This window comes from Cyclopterus lumpus, chromosome 15 (assembly GCF_009769545.1).
Source record: "Cyclopterus lumpus isolate fCycLum1 chromosome 15, fCycLum1.pri, whole genome shotgun sequence".
Taxonomy (NCBI): Eukaryota; Metazoa; Chordata; class Actinopteri; order Perciformes; family Cyclopteridae; genus Cyclopterus; species Cyclopterus lumpus.
In genome coordinates this window covers 21,416,928-21,436,744 of record NC_046980.1, presented here as the reverse complement: position 1 = coordinate 21,436,744, position 19,817 = coordinate 21,416,928, and the positions used below count along the sequence as shown (strand labels likewise).

Genomic DNA, 19,817 nt, shown 5'->3' with positions numbered 1-19,817 from the left:
CCACGGCACACTGGACAATTGAATTAGTGCAGTGGGGGTGTGCGTGTTTTACCTTCAGACGGAACCCAGCTGCCCCCCCCCCCCAGCCCCCTCCCCCGTGAAGGACTGGTAAAATCCTCAGAGTGCACCTGCGGGAGATTCCGGTCTTCTGGCCGCCTGGGGAGACTCTGTGGACGCAGGCAGCTGCTCAGCCTCGCCGGTGGTTCACCACACAGGACTTCTCCCTGGAGTTTACGGGGGACTATGGAGCCGAGCGGCTTGGCCAGTAACCGGTCACCAGTACAAGTAGCGACATTTGGCAGCGCAGATAGTCGCAGGTTATTTTGGGGAGGCCTGGCCCATGTGTCCGGGTGGCGTCCCAGCTCATTGGCCGGAGGGGGGTGGTGGTGGGTGGGGGGGCTGTAAAGGGATTCCTCCTCCGGCGCTCCATCATACAGAGGATTTAGAAGCCCCTCCAGCCGGGCCCGAATGCAGCAGGCTAACCGGAACGAGACATTTTAAAAAGCACTACAGTTAAAAAAATAAATAAAATAAAATAAAAACGTATTTGACCAAAGTGGAAGTTTATTCACAGCTGTTCAGTTGTTTCAACATGGACATTTGTTGCAGCATGTTAGAGAGAAAGTCACACAGTACATCAACAACAACAACATTTTGGCATCTGCAACGAGTCGGACTGTCTTCTACACATACTTTTGATCACAATGCCTTCTTATTTAGGACAACAACGTTTTGTTAAGACAGTGAAAAACAAAACCACCTCCGTGTACCCAGAATTCATGAAATGAGTTTACATGAAAAGACAACGAGAAGCATTTCCAAAACCCACAGATGGAAACGGAAAAAAAAGAAAGCCTGAGCATCTATTTACACTTAAAACAGTGTAAGACCGTGTATCAAACACTTCCATTCAAGTGAATCGTTTACAAAAATGCATCCGTGACAAAGGCTGGTTGACACTGACCACTTTGCAAAGACCAAAACGCATCTACACACATGTTAGGAACATTTAATGCACGAGCGTGCCAAACTCGAGCGGCCAAACAATATTTGCATATAACGACTTCTGTAAACGCCATGCATCCAAGCATCAGGTTTGATATATTTACAGTTCAGGGGCGATCCAGGAAAGTCAAACTCTCACTCTGTGGTCATTTAAGCTGTCTGGCAAACAGTGTAATAATGCCCTTCGTGGCAATCCCTACCAATCCTACATGCAAGGCTAACAGACAAGTGATATCTAGTTAGAATTTGAGTCAAGTCGAACCAAACAAACAAACAAACAAACAGGTCAACCAATGTAAGCTCAAAACTTGCTAGTTTTGAAAAAATGTAATGGCTCAGTGGCTCAGACGGTATGCAACATTAATAATGTCAGCATGACTCCAATGCATTTTATATATATTTGAAAGAAAAACAGCAAATCCTCTTTGGCGTAACGGGAAAATACAATCCGGTTTACCAACACAGTAAAGGCAACATGAAGAAGAGAATCATAGTTGAGGTCGATGGTCCCCCACCCCTCCTTTGTTCTCACATCCCTTCACACTCATTTGTGTTGAGTGAAGCCACAGTGGGTGGAGCCAAGGGAGCTGTAGTATTATCACATGAACAGTACTATTAGCAGCAATAGAAAGTCTTGATTAGCCCAGAATATCAAAAAGACACTTCCATGTTAAAAGGTTAGGAATGAAATACCCATCAGCTTATCCATCGTTGGGATATCCGATCAGAAGGCACCGTGAAGGCACTCTTCAGACGAGGAGAACGTGAAGACACCCACCTCCGCCTCCCACAAAATACTGACGCGTCAGAATCACAGAGGAAAGAAGCACCACCATTGAAGTCTGTGTGCTTTTTTTTGTTTTTTTTCTCAGTGCAGTAAGATTAAGCTTCTGCTATGCAACTCGGCATCGTGTTCTGTTTTTTTTTCTTTCTTTTTTTTTCTTTCCACATTGTTTTGTAACCTTCGAGTCGAGAGATAAAACTGACACATAGTCAACATTGTAGCTCGTGCAGTAAGCCGGCTTGTGGTGAAGATGTAGGAGGCACAGTAATAGTCCTGCAACCAATCCGGTGGCGGCGGCCGGCTCTGCTATCAGGAGTCCTCGCTGGCCCTTTTACGAGACTGGTCGCCCCTGGAAGACAAACACAAACACACACACACATGACATCAGGGATTTAAAAAAGGGAAGTGCCTGATCAAAAGCTGCGTTTATATATTCAGACTGAAAACAGACCGAGGAAATCCGTTCATGTAGAGCTCCAGCTGTAACTTCTGGTCATGAGCGGCATAGTCGGGCAGCAGAGACTCCACAGCGGGAGGGTTTATTTGGGGAATAAACCCAGAGAAGAGAGCCGGGGCTAACTGCGCCCAGTCTGAAAGAGGGAAACCCAAATGAAAAAGAGGGACATGTGTAGTGAAAGGGGGAGGAAATAAACCGATACGTGGTTTTGTTTGCTCTAGTGGAGACAAAAAGATGACTTTAGCTTAACTTAAATGACATTAAGAAAGACTGTACGATCCTCAGCTACGATGACCTCACCTGGTCGGAGGCTGTGGAGGCCTTTAACCACACTGGCCATGGTGGATGGCTGCACTTGAAACGGCATGGAATGTGCCTTGATGAGGAGAGCTGAACAAGACAAGGACGAGGGAAGGAATGAAGTCTCCTGGAGAATTAAATGGCGAACAACGTCAATAAAAAAGCCACCAGGGCTTCGAATGAGCGCAACACACTCACGCATCAGCGTGTTCACGTGGATTTCCGCGACGTGGTCGGCGAACAGCTTCATCAGATCCTCCCGTAGGTCTCTGTTCAGCTTGGACTCGATGTAGAACTTGTTCTGAAAACATTGAACATGGAAAAACAATTGAGGAGAAGAGGAGCGATACCGCAGCGCAGAAGGTTTACTTGGTTGCATGGAAACAGTCGTCTCTAGAGCAGATATTTGACAGAAAAAAAAGAAGAAAAGATGCTTACCAAGTACATAAAGACAGGAACTATACATTGAAGAGAAGCTGTGTATTGCGTCAGCGCAACATTGAAGTTCTCGATGAAGTCCTCGGGTGGGCTGGCCTGGAAATAAACAAGAATGAACGTTTTGAGTCAATAGCTTATTTTCTGGTTAAAAAGTCATTGTATTTTGGCTTTTCTTACTTGGAGATGAGTGGAAACCTGTTGTAGATGATTTGTTATCTTCAACGTCAAATCGGCGTAGAGCAGCTCAGAGTGCTGCTGACAAACACACTTGTAGACGTAGCTAAGAACCAAAACAACAACAACAACAACAACAACAACAAGGTGAAACCCAGCATTTCAGTTCACCTAAAAAACAAAAAAAGGTACTTTATGGGGTTCCTCGACGCAACAGAAATCACACACACCTTGCCTGACTCAGGGGTGTGTGTGTGTGCGTGTGTGTGTGTTTACCTGTATATCTGTGCATAAGAAACAGAGATGTGGTCTGTGGGATTCTGGATCAGCAGACGGTCTATTGCCTTCTCCAGGTTTGGCCAGTGGTTGTTGCGGTAGTCTTCCACAGCCATCGCATTAAGAACTGGGTGAAAGGAGGAGAGCCGGTCAGGTTCAAAACGACCGGTTCCAAATCAGGCACCGGGCCTAACCGACCAGGAGCATCGGTCTGCACGTGAGTGACACCGCAGCGGGGCCGTGCTGCAGAGTGACCACGGGGATACCGGGCCCCGCTGCGACCGTGTCCGCTTTACGTGTACTTACGGAACTTGGAAGTGGAATCGAGGCTGAATTTCCCCTCGACAGCGGCCGGCGGAGCCGTGCAGTCGGTCTCGCTGACTTCGCTGCTCTCGCTGCCTGAATCCGAGTCCATGAACTTTGACCCGGTGCTGCCGGACCACAGTTTCCCTCGCCGAGTCTCGGGTTCTCCTCCCGGCACCGGCGGACAGGCGGACTGTGAGACCGTGGTTACGTCCGAGAGCTGGCTGCTCAGATACGTGCAGACTTTACTACTACTGCCGCCGCTGCCGCTCGCACAATAGTTGTGGTTATGGTCGTCTTTCGTGTCCAAACTGTCATCTTCCATGGCCTCCATTTGTCACAGTGCGCGGAAACTCGGCGCCACTACATCAGCATTTTAACATTTTTAATGTAGAGGATTAAGACCCTAAAAAAATAAAAAAAGAAGTGTGTCAGGCGTCTTTGGCGGTGTCCATCTCGGTTTAGCTTGCGGTTAACAGACTCGTTTTACGACACGTCGTAAAACCGAACAGCTGAGGGAAAGAAAAAACGGGAAATGTAGTTCCAAAAGACAAACTCAAATAAAGTCCTCACGCGTTTTTTTTTACCGTAGCGTTAGTCAACTTGGACAACGTCTAAATATAAATATGCACCTACTGATAACATATGGACCGGCCACGGCGAGATTATAGGTTCAAATGACAATGAATGACAATACGCATGCGCAAACTATGTGCGTTTAACAATGGTATTCCCCGACGTTATCGACAGCCAACTAAAGTGTACAGCTCGAGACTTCCCTTGGAATATAACTATGTTGAAATGTAACCCAGTGGGTGTCTCTCTATAACCCTCTGACGCTGCACGTTCTCAGAAAGACACACTAAGTGAATTGAGGAACTGCAAGTGTGAACTTACGGACGCTAGGTGGCGCACTTTCTCCCCTTACTCCTTCAACTCTGAAGATGTTGACGAGAACAAATGATTGGAGTCCGTTTTGCACGAAATAACAGGAATAAATAGTTTTTCATTCTCTTTTTTTCTTTACTGGAGAACCCAAGAAGAGATAACCGTTATAAAGAAGTAAAAAAACAAACATATTTTCTTATACTGTAAACAAAACATTACCTTGAAGATGGTATGTTAAATAGGTGTGGAGTAAACCTTTATCCAATACATTGGCTCAAATATGTCCATCCACCAACACATACTCTTTACAGGCAGTAGGCTCGTCTGTGGAATGAATGTTTTAACTTTATAATCTATGAAAAGTGCGATGGCAATAAAACCACTTTCATGAGAAGGGAAAACAGTGCCCCTTTTTCAATGTGAACTCATTGAATATATTCCTACGGTTTAATAACACAACTTAGTATAACTTTGTACAGATAAACTAGCATCTACTCTTAGATGAGTATGTCTCATATCAGAGTATAAAAATAAGAGGCTAGACCATAAAAAAGTAGCTGCCACATGTCGGAAGGAACACCTTTTTCAATAGTTATATATTTTAAACATACAATGCTTATGACAACGTAGGAGCATGTTGATAAAGCGTTCTTTGGTCTGAAATGAAAAAGTACTGTTCTGAATTCCTGCATTTACCCTCACGAAAGGGAAGTGCTGAACTTATATATTGCAAGTTAGACAATGTGTTCAAGTAAACCATCTGAAGATGTATGCATGTGTCTCAAACTCATAGTACCCCCTATTTGGCAGGCAGTAGACTTACATATTTTCATGTATTCCCAATTGGACCATGAAGCAACTGTAAAACACACCATTAGACCACAGTCGAGTTCTCACTATGGACGGAGACATTCAAAGTCTTTGCCTGGAACGACTGCAGTTGAGGATTTAAAGCTTAATCTAGTGTTGCATTGGATGTCGCAGAAGAATTTCTCAAACTGAAGGGGAAAGAGACGAGCATGTAAAAAGACTACTGCATTCTATTCAGTAAGTAGTATACAGTATGTGTAAGACACAATGCACAGAAGAAAAACTTGCCGTCGTCAACAAAGTTGTCAAGCAATTTCAACTTTATGAAAAAAATAATAATACGGTTGATGAGTCAAAAAATATATACGAAAAGACCATTAGTGCTTTGTCGACTGGGTACTTTACATTTAAAGGTGTGTGGTGCTTTGAGTCTTATCAGAAGTACTGTCCGTCTGCACACTTGCCGCGGCCTCGTCGGCTAAAGCGCGTCGGAATGTGTCTCTGAGGCGCGTCTCTCCCTCCGCGGCTAGCGCGTCGTCGTCGGCTTCTTCTTCTTCTTCTTCTTCTTCTTCTTCCTCTTCCTCCTCCGGCTCGCTGTCCTCTTCGGCCCCATCGCCGCTGCAGTCGGACTCGTCACTGTCGCTCCCGCAGGAGCTCGACGTCTCATCTTCAGAGTCGGAGTAAACCTCAGCCCCGTGGAAGATGTAGTGATTTGGTGCCTGGAACAGGTACTGGCCTGCTGTTGGGAAGCAATACGAACGGTTTAGGAGGGCCGAAAAATCAACGTGGAGAAGATTTTTTAAAATAATTTATACGCATTGGGATTAACATGCATTTTCCAGCTGCATTAAAAAAAAAAGAAGAAAGAAACAGCTCAAATTAATGGGGTGAATGGTTAGCATCTGTGTTTTGATTCATTGCCGTCTCACTTTCAAATAAGTAAATAAACACACAATTAATTATGGTAAAGAGTTTTTGCTCTTCCATAGTCTAAAGCTTACTCTCAAGGCGTTTGCTGATTGGACTTCTGTTGATTCGGCTCATCCAGCATCGTCTACGGATTTCAAAGTTGGAGGTGTGGCTCTTTACGTCGGCGGCCTCCTCCTCTTTCGGCGGTGCGTCTTCGGCTGGTAACTCTGAAGGCTCGGCCGTCTCTTCACTGGGGCACTGAGCGTTTGGACAAGGCTCGGGAGGTGCAACATTACTACCAGCGGTGTCCGTGACGTTCAGACTTTCCGTCTCCCCTGAAGGCGCCGTTACAGAGTCCGTACTGTGCTGCCTCTGTTCCTCCTGAGCCGCATCAGGGGCAGCAGGCGAGGCCTCACTTAGCGGCGGTTCCGGTAGCCGGGGGGGTTTCTCCGTGGTCTCACTAAGTCTTACAATGTTGTAGCAGAGCTGCTCAAAGTCGCCACCCAACCGATGGCAGAGCTCGTTGACAATGACGTCACAGTCGCCAAGTAGCTCCACGTCAAAGTTGAGGTGAGGCAGCTGCTCCCTATTGATCAGGACCTGAGGCACTTCATGTGGAATGGAGTCTGAAGGGGATGAAGATTTTGGGGACGGTTATGCATCGTATGATTGGGTTGAATGCAAGCACAGGAGAAACATATTGGTTATAGCGCAAGTCTTGCAGAAAACATCCATCCATTCATCTGACAAACATACTTGGGATGAGGGCAACTGGTCGGACTTTAAGTGAAGAGCCGATGACGATCAAGAGGTCCACCTCATCCTTATCCTGTTTCATGGCTCTGTGGAACATTTCTGGAAGATTCTCCCCGAAGAAGACGATGTCAGGTTTCATGATTGCCAGGGGAATGTCTGGACAATGTGGACAACGTGGGACGACCTACGGAATGATTCGACGTTATTAGCATTACAACTAAATTAAAAAAAAGAGTGCCGTGCCAAGTTTAATCTTGTTCCAGTCTCAACACCAATACGATACCTGGGCTTTTGGTGTCGGTCGATACCCAGTACCGATGTTTATTAATAAGCCGTGTGCCTCACTGTGTGGAAGTGACTGGGATCAGTCTTTTATGTTTTGTTTGTGTAATTTGATTAACTTTAACAAACCCGCTACAGGCATTACTTGCAGCAGGTTAATGAAAATGGACACGGATGAGACAATGTCTTATTGTAATTAATACACCACCACCACTATGTAAACGGTCTAAAAAATTGACTGTAGAGTCTCGACCATACGGACGACACTAATATAGATTCACTCTGTTGTAGTTACGAGAGTAACAAAGCACTATAAACACTAATGACGCGATTCCCCCCAAAAATATTTTTATGATAAACATACAGCTTAACGGGCATCTATTTTCATTTTCTCCCTATTAAGTTGGCCCAGCTTAAATGTTGCATGGCCAACCTATTTCTTTTTTAGACTTGCCAGTCAGTTTTTGGTTTTTTTAAGTTCTTGAGTAATTCAAAGACCCCTTTGACTGCAGATAAATGCAGATGGAGCTCATAAGAACACTTTCTACTTTCAAGCAAATAATGCAATGCAGCAATTAATGACATCTGCGGGGAAAAGGATTAATTTGTCTTTAGTTTCCATCCAAATGGCTCCTCCTGGTTTGCTCCAGCTTTGGATCTAGTTCTGATGTGTACAAGATCCCTTACACTGAAATTGTATTTGCATCAGCTTCCTTGGGTCCTGCAAGAGTCCACGCTGGAAGATGCTCATTTCATGGAATAACCAGTCAATAATATAGGATGATGCAAGTTGTGCATTTTCATTTACACTGTTGCAGGTTTAGCCTAATGCGTGGTGTATCCGATAGTGGCCAGCAGTGTGTGTGTGTGTGAATGCGTTACCTTGGAACAGTTTGTAATGAATAAAAATACCTGGTTAAAGATGTCTTCCCGTATAGCTTCACAATCCACTTTGTGTTTACAGACGAGACAGGAAGCCGTTGCAAACGACCCTGAAATAAAAAATGAATGATGACTTTCACAGTCCCCATGGACAGATATTTATATTAGTAAAAAGAATGATCCATCTACTGGCTGCATTACTCACCGTGACACTGGATAATCCGCTTAACTCCAGACACTTGTTCTAATGTATCAATGTTTTGTGTGTAATTGCGCAAGAGCTTTCCCTGTTTATCCAGCATAGATATGAATTTGTGACACGGGGAAGGCTGGAACTGGCCAGGGTAGATCTCCTGCAACAAAGAGGACGCATTCAACTCCTGTGGACCGACTCCAAGGCTCGCTATAATCATGAGTACGCCTCTGCACCCTTCAGCCAGGAAACTTCTTTTAAATCTTTGTTATGGTCTCATAAGCTGGATCTTTCAACGTCAAATGAATACGAATGCATTCAAATAGCCAAAGAAAAAGTTCAGCCTCTTCTCATGACTACAGGTGACTGAAGCCTCAAATAACTTCTTAATCTACTTTTAAAAACACCAGACTTTTTACACACACACACACACACAGTGTGTAAGGGCAAACAAGTCACCATATTAATACTATGCGTGTGAAATACAATGTTAAAGATATGACGCACACTCTAAAGTGCAGATAACTTTACAGTATTTATCCTCGCTCGTCTTCCATGTGTGACCAGAACCATGCAGGAGGGTCTGTATCTATGCACGTTATCATCAAACCTCGCAAAGCTTTACGTTAGAATGTTTAGTTTTGAACACAACCTCATTTTAGCAAAGTATATTACATCATACATCCTTTTTCGAAGTGGACACAACGAACAAACCTTAGCAAACTTGAAAAAGGGTCTTGGGTCCCGTCTGAAGTATTCAATGTCGAACATAGCTTGAGGGTCTGGAAGATCAGGGAAATCGACAGCAAGCCGTGCATAAATTCCATCTCTGGAGCGAAAATCTGGTATTCCACATGAAACTGACACCTACACGAAAAAAACAACAACAATACAGGCATACTGACTTAACGGCATTTACATTGGAATTATGTATTCACGCAGACACACACACAGTACAACCGTTTTAATATCACTGTAAATGCGTACCCCGGCACCCGTCAGCACAAGGATCCGTTTACTTTCGTGGAGTAGCCTGACCACATCTTCCAAGGTGTTCACGTCCTTCCGCTTCTTTCTTTTGGGAGGTTCCGAGATGTTGATGATAATCTGCCACAATGTCATGTCGTCCAAGTCTGGCGGGAGCACAGTCTCGGGCAGCAACTCCCTCAGAATGGTCCTGGGATCCGTCTCCCTGATGTGTTGCTGGATGAAACTGTAGGAGCCTGGCCGAGAACGCAACAACTCAGTACGACTTGTATTCTCCAATGTAGTTTACACGCCTGGGCCACTGCATGCAATCAGAAGACACTACGGACTGTTCTGCGTTTACATGAAATCAGAGTAATCAAAAAACAAAAACAAATGCAGCTTCAGGCAGAGTTGGTTTCTTTTTGCCGAAAGCTACTCAAAGAGTTTGGCCCGGAGAGTTACCTATCTGCGGCTGAGGTGCCCAGTCACTGGAGCTCGCGTGCGAGGATCTGTCGTCGTCCTCGTTGAGGTGGTCCGGCGACACGGCCAGACCGTTGGAGGGGAGCTCGTCACGACCGAGGAAATCTGAGGACGGAGGAGTTTGTCAAATTAATGAATTAAACTAGAGATGACAACAACAACAACAACAACAAAGCCAATTTGCAACCAATAAACGGCGTAACAACCTCTCGTTGTAGGAAAGAGATGCACCCGGCTATCTAACGAAGGGAAAAAACAACATCGTGGTTAAAAATACCCACAGACGCGTTTTTTTTTTGTTTGTTTTTTTGCGCTAACTGCGGAAAAGTTTAAGTCTTGAGAAGTAACGCTAACTCTCTCAAGTCACGCTAAAGACGCGTTTGACTCGGCCAGGGCGCAACGTCAACAGCGAAGTTCACTTATATTCCGTTTTCGCCGTTAAAAACAAGCTTTGCCCACGTGAGGCGCGCGTGCTTAAACGCCTCCTTCACGTACCGGCGCTCTCCTCCGCTGGGACTCGCACGGCGCCGCCGTCTGGCTTCACGCCGGGCTCGTGCGGCTCGGAGACCAGCATTGCCAGTCCATTGTTGTCTCCGCCTCGCTCCGCCGGGGCCTGCTCCTGCTCCAGCGCCATCGCCGGCTGTGCTTCCTTCTCCGCCGTTTGCGCACGATTAATCGCGGCCTCCCGGCTCTCCTCGGCGCCAGAGCCGCAGGAGGATCGATCTTCTCGGGCGACTTTGAATCCGCAGTTCGTTACCGGACTAATTTTCGACCTTTTTGCGGCAGGTTCCTCCATATCGGATGCGCCCGAACAGGCCATTCCGAGACTCGTCTCTCCGTCCGCCATCTTCAGCCCGCAGAGCCGCCGAGCAGATCCTTCCTCTTGGACAGCTGTCTCATTTGCATAGGGCACGTGACTTATCTTCCACCAGTCGCCGCGGCTGGATCGTCCCCCTTTTACGTCGATGACGTAAAACCATAACAAAATATCGCTGCCTTCAAATGCTGTCAGAGTAATTTTGCTCCAAGGCTTAAAAACTCATGGCCGCACAACGTTATAACGTGTTGTGTCGACAATAGCGTGTGAGCGATGTCAACAACAATATTTTTTTTTATTTTCGTATTATATGACTATGCTTGTATTTGAACAACAAACTCAATGCCTCACTGCACTGTTATCCATTGAATTCGGCCACATGCTTTAAAATCACACGATAAGTAGCCCACTCATCAAAAACATGATTTTATTACAGAGTTAATTGTTGTGTTTTCTAATTTTGAAGGCGACTTTTTAAAATGTTTTATTAATGCCATGCCTGCATTGAATTGTCTGAACTTCGAGCTGAGTGGGAAGCTGTAGCTGAGACACTTGAATGCAACATGCGTCATAAGGTTAAAACTCCAGAGAGAGAGATCTCCCTCCGCAATGTTAACCACCGGAGCGTTTCCCACTACCCAATAAAAAGCCAGCTGGGGAAAATAATTAAAAACATAAAGAAGATCAACTTTGAAAATATATTTGAGTGAGTGAGCCACAGCTGCAGCACCGAGGGGGAGCTTATCAGAAACCCTTGAACCTAACATCTGTGAACCAGAACCGCAGATATTCAAGCAGCTCCGTGACAAGAGACCAGACACATTTTGATTACAGGTTTTTATGGAGACTATTTTGAACTGCAACCCGGAGGACTTGGAGGATTACTACGGGCTATTGGGATGTGATGAATTGTCGTCGGTAAGTTCTTTTTAGGATCGGCCTATTTGTTGGGTGTCCAAACCGAAACATCAGAAGTTTAAGATCACGCAGAACGCTGGATTCACGCAAAAAAAATATCAGCCACCTGTAAACGTAAATGTGAATTGTGTATTATCTGGAGGTCCGTGTGAGCAAACGGAGACCTGTTGACGCTTCAGCGAGAGCTGTCAGAGGAAATAGTCGTGCGTCATAAAGTTTCGGTGTCGGTTGTGTCACAGCATTTGTCTTTAATAATTAATTATTCAACGTGGGAACACGATGGAAACATCAGAATGACCAGTAGCCAGAATATAATGGCAACGCCACGCTACATTAATAATGTCTCCCTTGTAGCAGCACTAAAGAGGAGTGTCCTTGCGTCACAAGGAATACGCGAATGCATCTGACTCTAAATAAAATAGAGCGATGTGTTTTTTTAAAGTAAAATACCATTTTCAGAAAGTGATCAGTTCATAGTGAATTAGTTGTGTGACCTTACAGATATGTGTGTATATTTTAATGGGGTTTACCACAGTGAGTGATGTGCCCTGAAAGCAAAATAAGTAACTGATTCCTGAATTTCAAATATTTAAGCATTAAGCTCTTTTTTTGTTCTTTCTCGCAGACTGAACAGATTCTCAATGAATACAAGATCCGAGCTTTGGCATGTCACCCAGACAAACACCCAAACAACCCAAGAGCAGGTAAACACGTGAACCATTGCTGCGACACGTTTATATTTAAAATGATTTTTTTTTCAAATGCAGAAATAAGAGAACCATCTTTTTTCAATGATTACTTACCTGTACTTATTTTACAAACAGTTAATGCCTCTTTCTGATGTCTCGACTTCAAAGCAAATTATGTTAATTTAGAGCTGCAACTGCATGCAAATAGGAGTGCTTTTTTCACCTAATTTGTAAGGCATAATTATCCATTTTAGACCCTGATATGTTCTTTCTTTCTTTCTGGCAGTGGCCGATTTCCAAAACCTGCAGGAAGCCAAAGAGGTTTTATGCAATGAAACCAAAAGGAAAAACTATGACCTTTGGACAAGAAGGGGAGTTACTATTTCTTTTCATGACTGGCAATCCTTGAACGACTCTGTTAAAACGGTATGTAATGTCTTGACTTTGCAGATTGAATATATATATATATATAAAATCAGAAAGCCTGCTGATGTATGTGATAATCTGTTTTCAGTCAATGCACTGGGCTGTGAGGAATAAGAAGGAACCAATGTTGGAGGCTTCAAATGCAGGAATCTCTGTCACTCAAGCAGACGACCTCCATTCTGACCAAGAAGCTCCGAGGATCTCTTCATATGAGGCTGTGCCTTCCGCAAGTAAGTTAATGACTAAATGTTCTCTAAGGAATGGAAAGTATGCTTTTTGCTTCAAAAGTGCAAACACATAAACATGGCAGTGAACAATAAGCCCATAGAAATCATGGTTTTCAACAGTGCATCTTGCATCCTCATTTTGAATTGTCTTTTGCATCATGCAGAACTGCTACCTCTTCCATTCACATAGAGTACAATTTTACCCCAAGATCACACCAGACCTGTCGTATTAAAAAGGGCGTTCCGACAAGAACAGTATGGGACCCTTCTTATAGTTTGCATTGATATCATTTTCACGATCTGCTCACAGGGCCACAGGTGTACCTGCTGCTTTTCTGTTTTAGTTAACTGGGTTTGTCTTGGATACCAACAAGACCAAGGGAACACCAAGAGACATAGTGCAAAAATGACAATTTTACAATGCTGCGATTCCATAGTAACTCTAACCAGCACTGTGACTGCTTTAAAAAATGTACCCCATGATCACCAACTAAATACACAATAAGTGACAATAAGTGACAAGCAGGATGATGTTTTTCACAAGTATATTGTTATTCTTCTTATCTTCTTATGAAATAAATAAAATGCATACTGTGACACAGGTCCAAACTGTATCCTATTCATTATTTACGATGTACCACATGAGTATTGTTCTCCCAGTATGAAACCCCGTAAGACTAACTGACTTTTCTTTTTATTGCTAAGGTGATTACTGCCATCGACGTTTCCGTTGGGCTGCTGAAACCCCATCTAGTATGCTGCAGAAGTTTAGAAATTATGAAATATAAACACATATACAGTTTAATTTAGTTCAAAGGTGTGTGTTTTCGTATCTTGTTGTTGTGACAGTTGGGACCCTGTTGATTGTTGTATAAAATGTGTGAATATGGTCTGCTGTTAGTCACTAAAGTTGTTGTTTTTGTGAGCTAAAAAATACATGTCTGTTGCAAGTGTCAAATGATTTGTCAAGCACAAATCTGCATATGAGATGATGTGAATAATGTGCAATTGTTAATGTTCACTAACACACACAATTAGATATGATTGTGGATTAAAGAGAGTACCCATAACTCTGTTGTTGTTGTTGATGTCAAGTCCATAATGTTGGGAACACAAAAATGAAGCATCTTTCAAGTCCATTAATTTTTACTTATGTGTATTATTCAGTTTCTTCAACGACATTGTTGCTTAAGCAGGATGAGGTTTTATCAGGCGTCATTCAATACGTCGATCCAAAGATACTATGACTATAAATGATAATGTAAATGGTTTTAAATGTACAAAGGAGGGTTCCATATTTCAAAAGTTACTCAGTCTCTTATCATAAGACCTCCATGTCTTTGAATATTAATTACAAGTTGAGATAAGACAAGGGCTGGATCAAAACCGTAAACAACAACGAGGGCAAAGAGAAGAAAAATATGAGGAAAATAAAAAGATGATCTAGTGAGTTTTTGTTTGCATTTACAGGTTTTACATAATACTAGTGCAGCTGTTTAATGAATAACACAGCAGTACCTGCAGTATCAAATGTAAACGTATTCATTGTGCAGAGACATTTATTTATAGTTTAAAAAAAAAAAAAGATACATTTTTATTGATTTAAAGGGATCAAAGAAATTAATTCAAATTTGAAAGACCTTCCACAACCATTTGCTGTTGAGTGACACCTTTGTTGATGTTCTCCGCATTGAGGCAATTCACCTCCCATCACCCTATAGCCCAGTCCATCACCCTATAGCCCAGTCCATCACCCTATAGCTCAGACAATCACCCTATAGCCCAGTCCATCACCCTATAGCCCAGACAACCTCCCTATAGCCCAGTCCATCCCCCTATAGCCCAGTCCATCACCCTATAGCCCAGTCCATCACCCTATAGCCCAGACAACCTCCCTATAGCCCAGTCCATCCCCCTATAGCCCAGTCCATCCCCCTATAGCCCAGTCCATCACCCTATAGCCCAGTCCATCCCCCTATAGCCCAGTCCATCACCCATCGCCCAGTCCATCACCCTATAGCCCAGTCCATCACCCTATAGCTCAGACAATCACCCTATAGCCCAGTCCATCACCCTATAGCCCAGACAACCTCCCTATAGCCCAGTCCATCACCCTATAGCCCAGTCCATCACCCTATAGCTCAGACAATCACCCTATAGCCCAGTCCATCACCCTATAGCCCAGTCCATCCCCCTATAGCCCAGACAACCTCCCTATAGCCCAGTCCATCACCCTATAGCCCAGTCCATCACCCTATAGCTCAGACAATCACCCTATAGCCCAGTCCATCCCCCTATAGCCCAGACAACCTCCCTATAGCCCAGTCCATCCCCCTATAGCCCAGTCCATCCCCTATAGCCCAGTCCATCACCCTATAGCCCAGTCCATCCCCCTATAGCCCAGTCCATCCCCTATAGCCCAGTCCATCACCCTATAGCCCAGTCCATCCCCCTATAGCCCAGTACATCACCCTATAGCCCAGTCCATCCCCTATAGCCCAGTCCATCACCCTATAGCCCAGTCCATCCCCCTATAGCCCAGTACATCACCCTATAGCCCAGTCCATCCCCTATAGCCCAGTCCATCACCCTATAGCCCAGTTCATCCCCCTATAGCCCAGTCCATCACCCTATAGCTCAGACAACCTCCCTATAGCCCAGTCCATCACCCTATAGCCCAGTCCATCCCCCTATAGCCCAGTACATCACCCTATAGCCCAGTCCATCCCCTATAGCCCAGTCCATCACCCTATAGCCCAGTCCATCCCCCTATAGCCCAGTACATCACCCTATAGCCCAGTCCATCCCCTATAGCCCAGTCCATCACCCTATAGCCCAGTCCATCCCCCTATAGCCCAGTCCATCACCCTATAGCCCAGTCCATCACCCTATAGCTCAGACAACCTCCCTATAGCCCAGTCCATCCCCCTATAGCCCAGTCTATCCCCCTATAGCCCAGACAACCTCCCTATAGCCCAGTCCATCCCCCTATAGCCCAGTCCATCCCCCTATAGCCCAGTCCATCACCCTATAGCCCAGTCCATCACCCTATAGCCCAGATAGCCCAGTTGACATCTGACTGCATGCTCGGCCAGTGTTGAAAACACCTGTGTGCTGGTGCAAAGCCACCTGTCAAGTTAGCAATTCAAAGTACACCGTATTTCTCTATGAAGTAGAAAGTATACATGTAGTTCAGTAAAGTACGGATAGGCCAGTAAAGTAACCCGGTACTATTGTGCTGAGTCTATCCCCTCAGTGACCTACAGTGTTCACTGTAACACACACCACACCACACACCACACACCACACACCACACACACCACACACCACACACACACACACACACACACACACACGTGTGTCGCCTCTTAGTGGCGGAGCTTTGGAAACCCTTTAAGCACGATACGCACTTTCAGTGTTTCCGCCGCTATGACGTCGTCGTTGTTGTTGTTGTTGTTCTTTTTAGGCTTTATGGCGGACGGCGTTCAACATAAAGGTGCTATACCGCCACCTACTGTATTGGGGTGTGGAACCAGAGTTATCTATCCCGATATCCTTCTACTCAATCCTGTTTCTGTCAAATATTGCAGTACCTTTCCTGCCCCCAAGGTTAATGCAACTCTTAGTTGTATTTCCTTTTCAGTTTGTCTCTAACTACGAATTTATTTACACATGCTATGTTCTACAGTTTCCGCTTTATTGCAGTGCAGTATATATTTAACTACCAGATTGGGAAAATAAGTTACAGTACCATGCAGTCTGCTGACATGATGGAAAACATCAACCGTGTATGACTGTGCATGATAGTGTTTACAGATACGTCATACAGTATTGATCATCATTGAAATAAAGAATGAATAGTTATTGAGGTTAAACACGGCAGCTGCGGGTTTTGTTTTCATCACAAGATGCCGCAAGATAACCCTGATGACGTCACGTTTGTAAAAAGCCCAAGTTCGGTATCGCTATGGAGCTCCTGGGGGAGCCCCGGACCACCAGGTCGCCTAAGGAGGGGTGCACCGACCCAGGTCGGAGACGGAGCAGGTCAAAGCCCCCGTGCCGCTCAGGAGTGGGATCGTGCCTGTGGATAGACGCTGTCGTGCAGCCTGAGTAACACAGCAGGACTCGGTCTTTTTACACTCTTTCTACTGGTCAACAAACAACAATGTCTGTATATGTTGCAGGCACTTCATCGCGGCGTCGATATGTTCTCGTTCCCATGAAAACGTTCAGAAACCAGTTGCGTTTGTCCTACAGCGCCCCCACCTGGAGGAGAGGAGCAATGAGCACCAATCACAGCAGTCAGGCAGCAGCGCACATTTCTTTATAGCCTTAATAACATTGATTTTGCTCCAAGATGGGCATTGGTGTAAAGTGGTGACCCCCCTCCCTTCTGCTTCCGTGTTAATATAAGTCTGTCCAGTCTGTTGAGTGTTCACAGAATGTTTCCGTTGGAATCTTCATATTCATCACAGAACATTCCTGGTTCCAGAAAGCCTTCTAAATGGAACACAAGAACGGAACCCAGCAGGCACATAAGGAAGGAGCTCAGTCACAAATCACTTGAGTGTCATCTGTTCAGACAGGAGACACAGAAAGACACATTGCTCTTTGCAACAACTACCATGTGACACAACATCTCTGAGAGAGAAACCTGCAGTCAAACAGGTGAGAGAGACTAAACAGATCTTACTGCAAATGTTAAGCTACTTCTTTTGTGATGAAGTTCATGCTAGTTATGGTTAATGTGGTTGAGCCAGCTGGCTTTTTGTACAGTGAACTGTAACCTATAGAGGGAGGAGTCTGCAGTATTAAATAGGCACCAAGTACATTCATTCACGATTCATTTGCTCAAATAATACTGTGAGATTAGATCAGTTTGAGACCCGAAGAAAATACAAGTGCATATGTTGCAACATTGAGCTGAATGCAGTCAACGGTCTTTTGATTGAGCCTGTTTTATCATCACAACAATAACAACAACAAATCAACTTCAAGACTGAAATTACAGCGAGAAACTTGATCTCAACTAAACAATGTCCAGTTCTGTGGGGGGGGGAGGGGGGGGGGGGGGGGGGGGGGGGGGGAAGACTTGGAGCTATAAGTATAATAAAATACTGGAGTATCCGTGTAATGTACTTTGAGTGCACTTCACATCCATTTGATGCTTTTGAATAATGATTTGGAGGATCTGGAAATCCTTTGGATTGTTACTCATCCGATAGTTCGACGTACGAAAAGTGAACTGAAGTCACAACACGGGAGAGTCAGAAGGTGCAATAACGTGCGCTGATCATGCGGTTACAAATAAACACTGCGTCCGCTTTCTTCCTGCAATATGCGTGCGCAATATGTACATCTACTATCTATTATCTTATCTTAGTAACGAGGGCTTTGTCGTCATGTGTTACGTGTTGTGCATTCTCTCCCCCCCCCCCCTGTTTTAACTTCAGGGGCCAATCAGTTGCCACCTGTGCAGGCCAATCAGCGGAGGGGGCCCCGTTTTAAAATGAGGAAGCAGGAAGAGTTCGGGGAGCGGCTTTTGTTTGATGCCATGCACACACTGCTCAAGGTTTGTGGTGAGAGGTTGAGGACATGAATACGTTTGGGGTTCCCTGTACATGTGTGCAGTCACGTGGGTACCAGCATGCACTTTTGCCATAGTGGATATTCACTTTGCGATAAAAGTGAGAAAATAAGCCTGTGCTTTTTTTTTAAAGAGATTTTTTTTAATTAACAAAAGCTTACAGCACCTGGTATTCCCAGGCGGTCTCCCATCCAAGTACTGACCAGGCCCGACCCTGCTTAGCTTCCGAGATCAGACGAGATCGGGCGTGTTCAGGGTGGTGTGGCCGTAAGCGAAAAGTGAGCCTACCAAAGGGACTTTTGAAGGAAGCACTTTGTCACGACGTGTGCTTGCAATCAGCAGAGGGACGTGCTGCTTCTCCGCAGTCTCTTTGAAAGTCAGAACGCCTCGTGCTTGTTGGGCTATCCAAGCCCCCGTATATTGTAACACCACGAACAGAGGAGCATTTCAAGCGCCGGCCGGCGAATACGATATTTATTAAATCGCCTTTACATTTACACACCTCTTTGTATCCATCTCTTCTTTCATCTGACCTTTTTCCTCATATTTCTTCTCAAATGGAAAAGCAGCAACGTCCACTGCCGAAGAGCTTATTATAGCACCTGGTATTCCCAGGAGGTCTCCCATCCAAGTACTGACCAGGTCCGACCCTGCTTAGCTTCCTGAGATCTGACGAGATCGGGCGTCATCAGATTGGTATGGACATAAGGAACATTTGCTCCCACACATAGTTTTTTTTTTTTTTTAAATCTCTCAAATATCATCATTCTTTTATGATACATTTATAATACATTAATGTTGAAAACATCTTATTTTAATTTCTGAAGGAGCCCGATGTGAAAATTGAAGCAGTTATCTGAAGAAACAAAAGAGTAGCGTAAATGTTGAAAAAAGTAAAATGGTATACATTACATTATGCATTACTTAATAATCAAGCTAATACCATGTTATTACAGAGTTGTACGATAAAGTGCTACCCTACTGGTAGATTTTTGTAGAGTTTATTTCTTTTGTCTATAGTAATTATTACTTTCCATTGCATAGTATTCTTTATTCATTATTTTATTTTTTTGTACAAAATGAGCAAGATGTCATTTTCAGCTACAGTTTAAGGAAAGGATTTTTGTGTTTTCAGACGTACCTGCAGATGAATGTTTTAGTAACATGTGGACTCTTAACCTCTGTCACCTGATTATTACACACAGGCATCCAAACATTCCTTTCTTTTGACCACATATGATCTCAGG

At 44.5% G+C, this 19,817-nt stretch overlaps 3 protein-coding genes, 1 non-coding gene and 1 pseudogene across 4 annotated transcripts; 1 reads left to right on the top strand and 4 right to left on the bottom strand.

The window, feature by feature from the left end:
- Positions 1–546: 546 nt before the first annotated feature.
- On the bottom strand, positions 547–4,508 carry cacul1 (CDK2 associated cullin domain 1). The gene is made up of 8 exons (XM_034552739.1): positions 3,741–4,508; positions 3,435–3,561; positions 3,162–3,264; positions 2,985–3,080; positions 2,745–2,847; positions 2,547–2,636; positions 2,241–2,379; positions 547–2,138 (listed from the first exon to the last, which is right to left on the bottom strand). The coding sequence occupies exons 1-8, from the start codon at positions 4,069–4,071 to the stop codon at positions 2,099–2,101; spliced, it is 1,029 nt and encodes a 342-aa protein (XP_034408630.1). The 5' UTR covers positions 4,072–4,508; the 3' UTR covers positions 547–2,098.
- A 347-nt stretch (positions 4,509–4,855) lies between these two features.
- sirt1 (sirtuin 1) lies at positions 4,856–10,845 on the bottom strand. The gene is made up of 9 exons (XM_034552069.1): positions 10,402–10,845; positions 9,889–10,011; positions 9,445–9,680; positions 9,172–9,324; positions 8,470–8,617; positions 8,295–8,374; positions 7,101–7,284; positions 6,437–6,970; positions 4,856–6,174 (listed from the first exon to the last, which is right to left on the bottom strand). The coding sequence occupies exons 1-9, from the start codon at positions 10,751–10,753 to the stop codon at positions 5,843–5,845; spliced, it is 2,142 nt and encodes a 713-aa protein (XP_034407960.1). The 5' UTR covers positions 10,754–10,845; the 3' UTR covers positions 4,856–5,842.
- On the top strand, positions 10,743–14,053 carry dnajc12 (DnaJ (Hsp40) homolog, subfamily C, member 12). Its single transcript, XM_034552070.1, has 5 exons — positions 10,743–11,641; positions 12,267–12,345; positions 12,617–12,756; positions 12,845–12,986; positions 13,689–14,053. The coding sequence occupies exons 1-5, from the start codon at positions 11,564–11,566 to the stop codon at positions 13,769–13,771; spliced, it is 522 nt and encodes a 173-aa protein (XP_034407961.1). The 5' UTR covers positions 10,743–11,563; the 3' UTR covers positions 13,772–14,053.
- Positions 14,054–18,724: 4,671 nt separating this feature from the next.
- Positions 18,725–18,843, bottom strand: LOC117744523. The gene has a single exon (XR_004611183.1). It is a non-coding gene; the product is annotated as a 5S ribosomal RNA (ribosomal RNA).
- Positions 18,844–19,160: 317 nt separating this feature from the next.
- Positions 19,161–19,280, bottom strand: LOC117744524 (annotated as a pseudogene).
- Positions 19,281–19,817: the final 537 nt, after the last annotated feature.

Bases quoted from the DNA above. Each gene is read 5' to 3' on its own strand.
- dnajc12 (XM_034552070.1), top strand. From the start codon at position 11,564: ATGGAGACTATTTTGAACTGCAACCCGGAGGACTTGGAGGATTACTAC. The intron at 11,642-12,266 runs GTAAGTTCTTTT...TCTTTCTCGCAG, and splicing joins GATGTGATGAATTGTCGTCG to ACTGAACAGATTCTCAATGA. The intron at 12,757-12,844 runs GTATGTAATGTC...ATCTGTTTTCAG, and splicing joins TGAACGACTCTGTTAAAACG to TCAATGCACTGGGCTGTGAG.
- cacul1 (XM_034552739.1), bottom strand. From the start codon at position 4,071: ATGGAGGCCATGGAAGATGACAGTTTGGACACGAAAGACGACCATAAC. The intron at 3,265-3,434 runs GTAAACACACAC...TTTGGTTCTTAG, and splicing joins TCTTATGCACAGATATACAG to CTACGTCTACAAGTGTGTTT. The intron at 2,637-2,744 runs GTGAGTGTGTTG...TGTCTTGTTCAG, and splicing joins CCACGTGAACACGCTGATGC to CTCTCCTCATCAAGGCACAT.
- sirt1 (XM_034552069.1), bottom strand. From the start codon at position 10,753: ATGGCGGACGGAGAGACGAGTCTCGGAATGGCCTGTTCGGGCGCATCC. The intron at 9,681-9,888 runs GTAACTCTCCGG...GTTCTCGGCCAG, and splicing joins GGCACCTCAGCCGCAGATAG to GCTCCTACAGTTTCATCCAG. The intron at 8,375-8,469 runs GTGAGTAATGCA...TTTTTATTTCAG, and splicing joins GCGGATTATCCAGTGTCACG to GGTCGTTTGCAACGGCTTCC.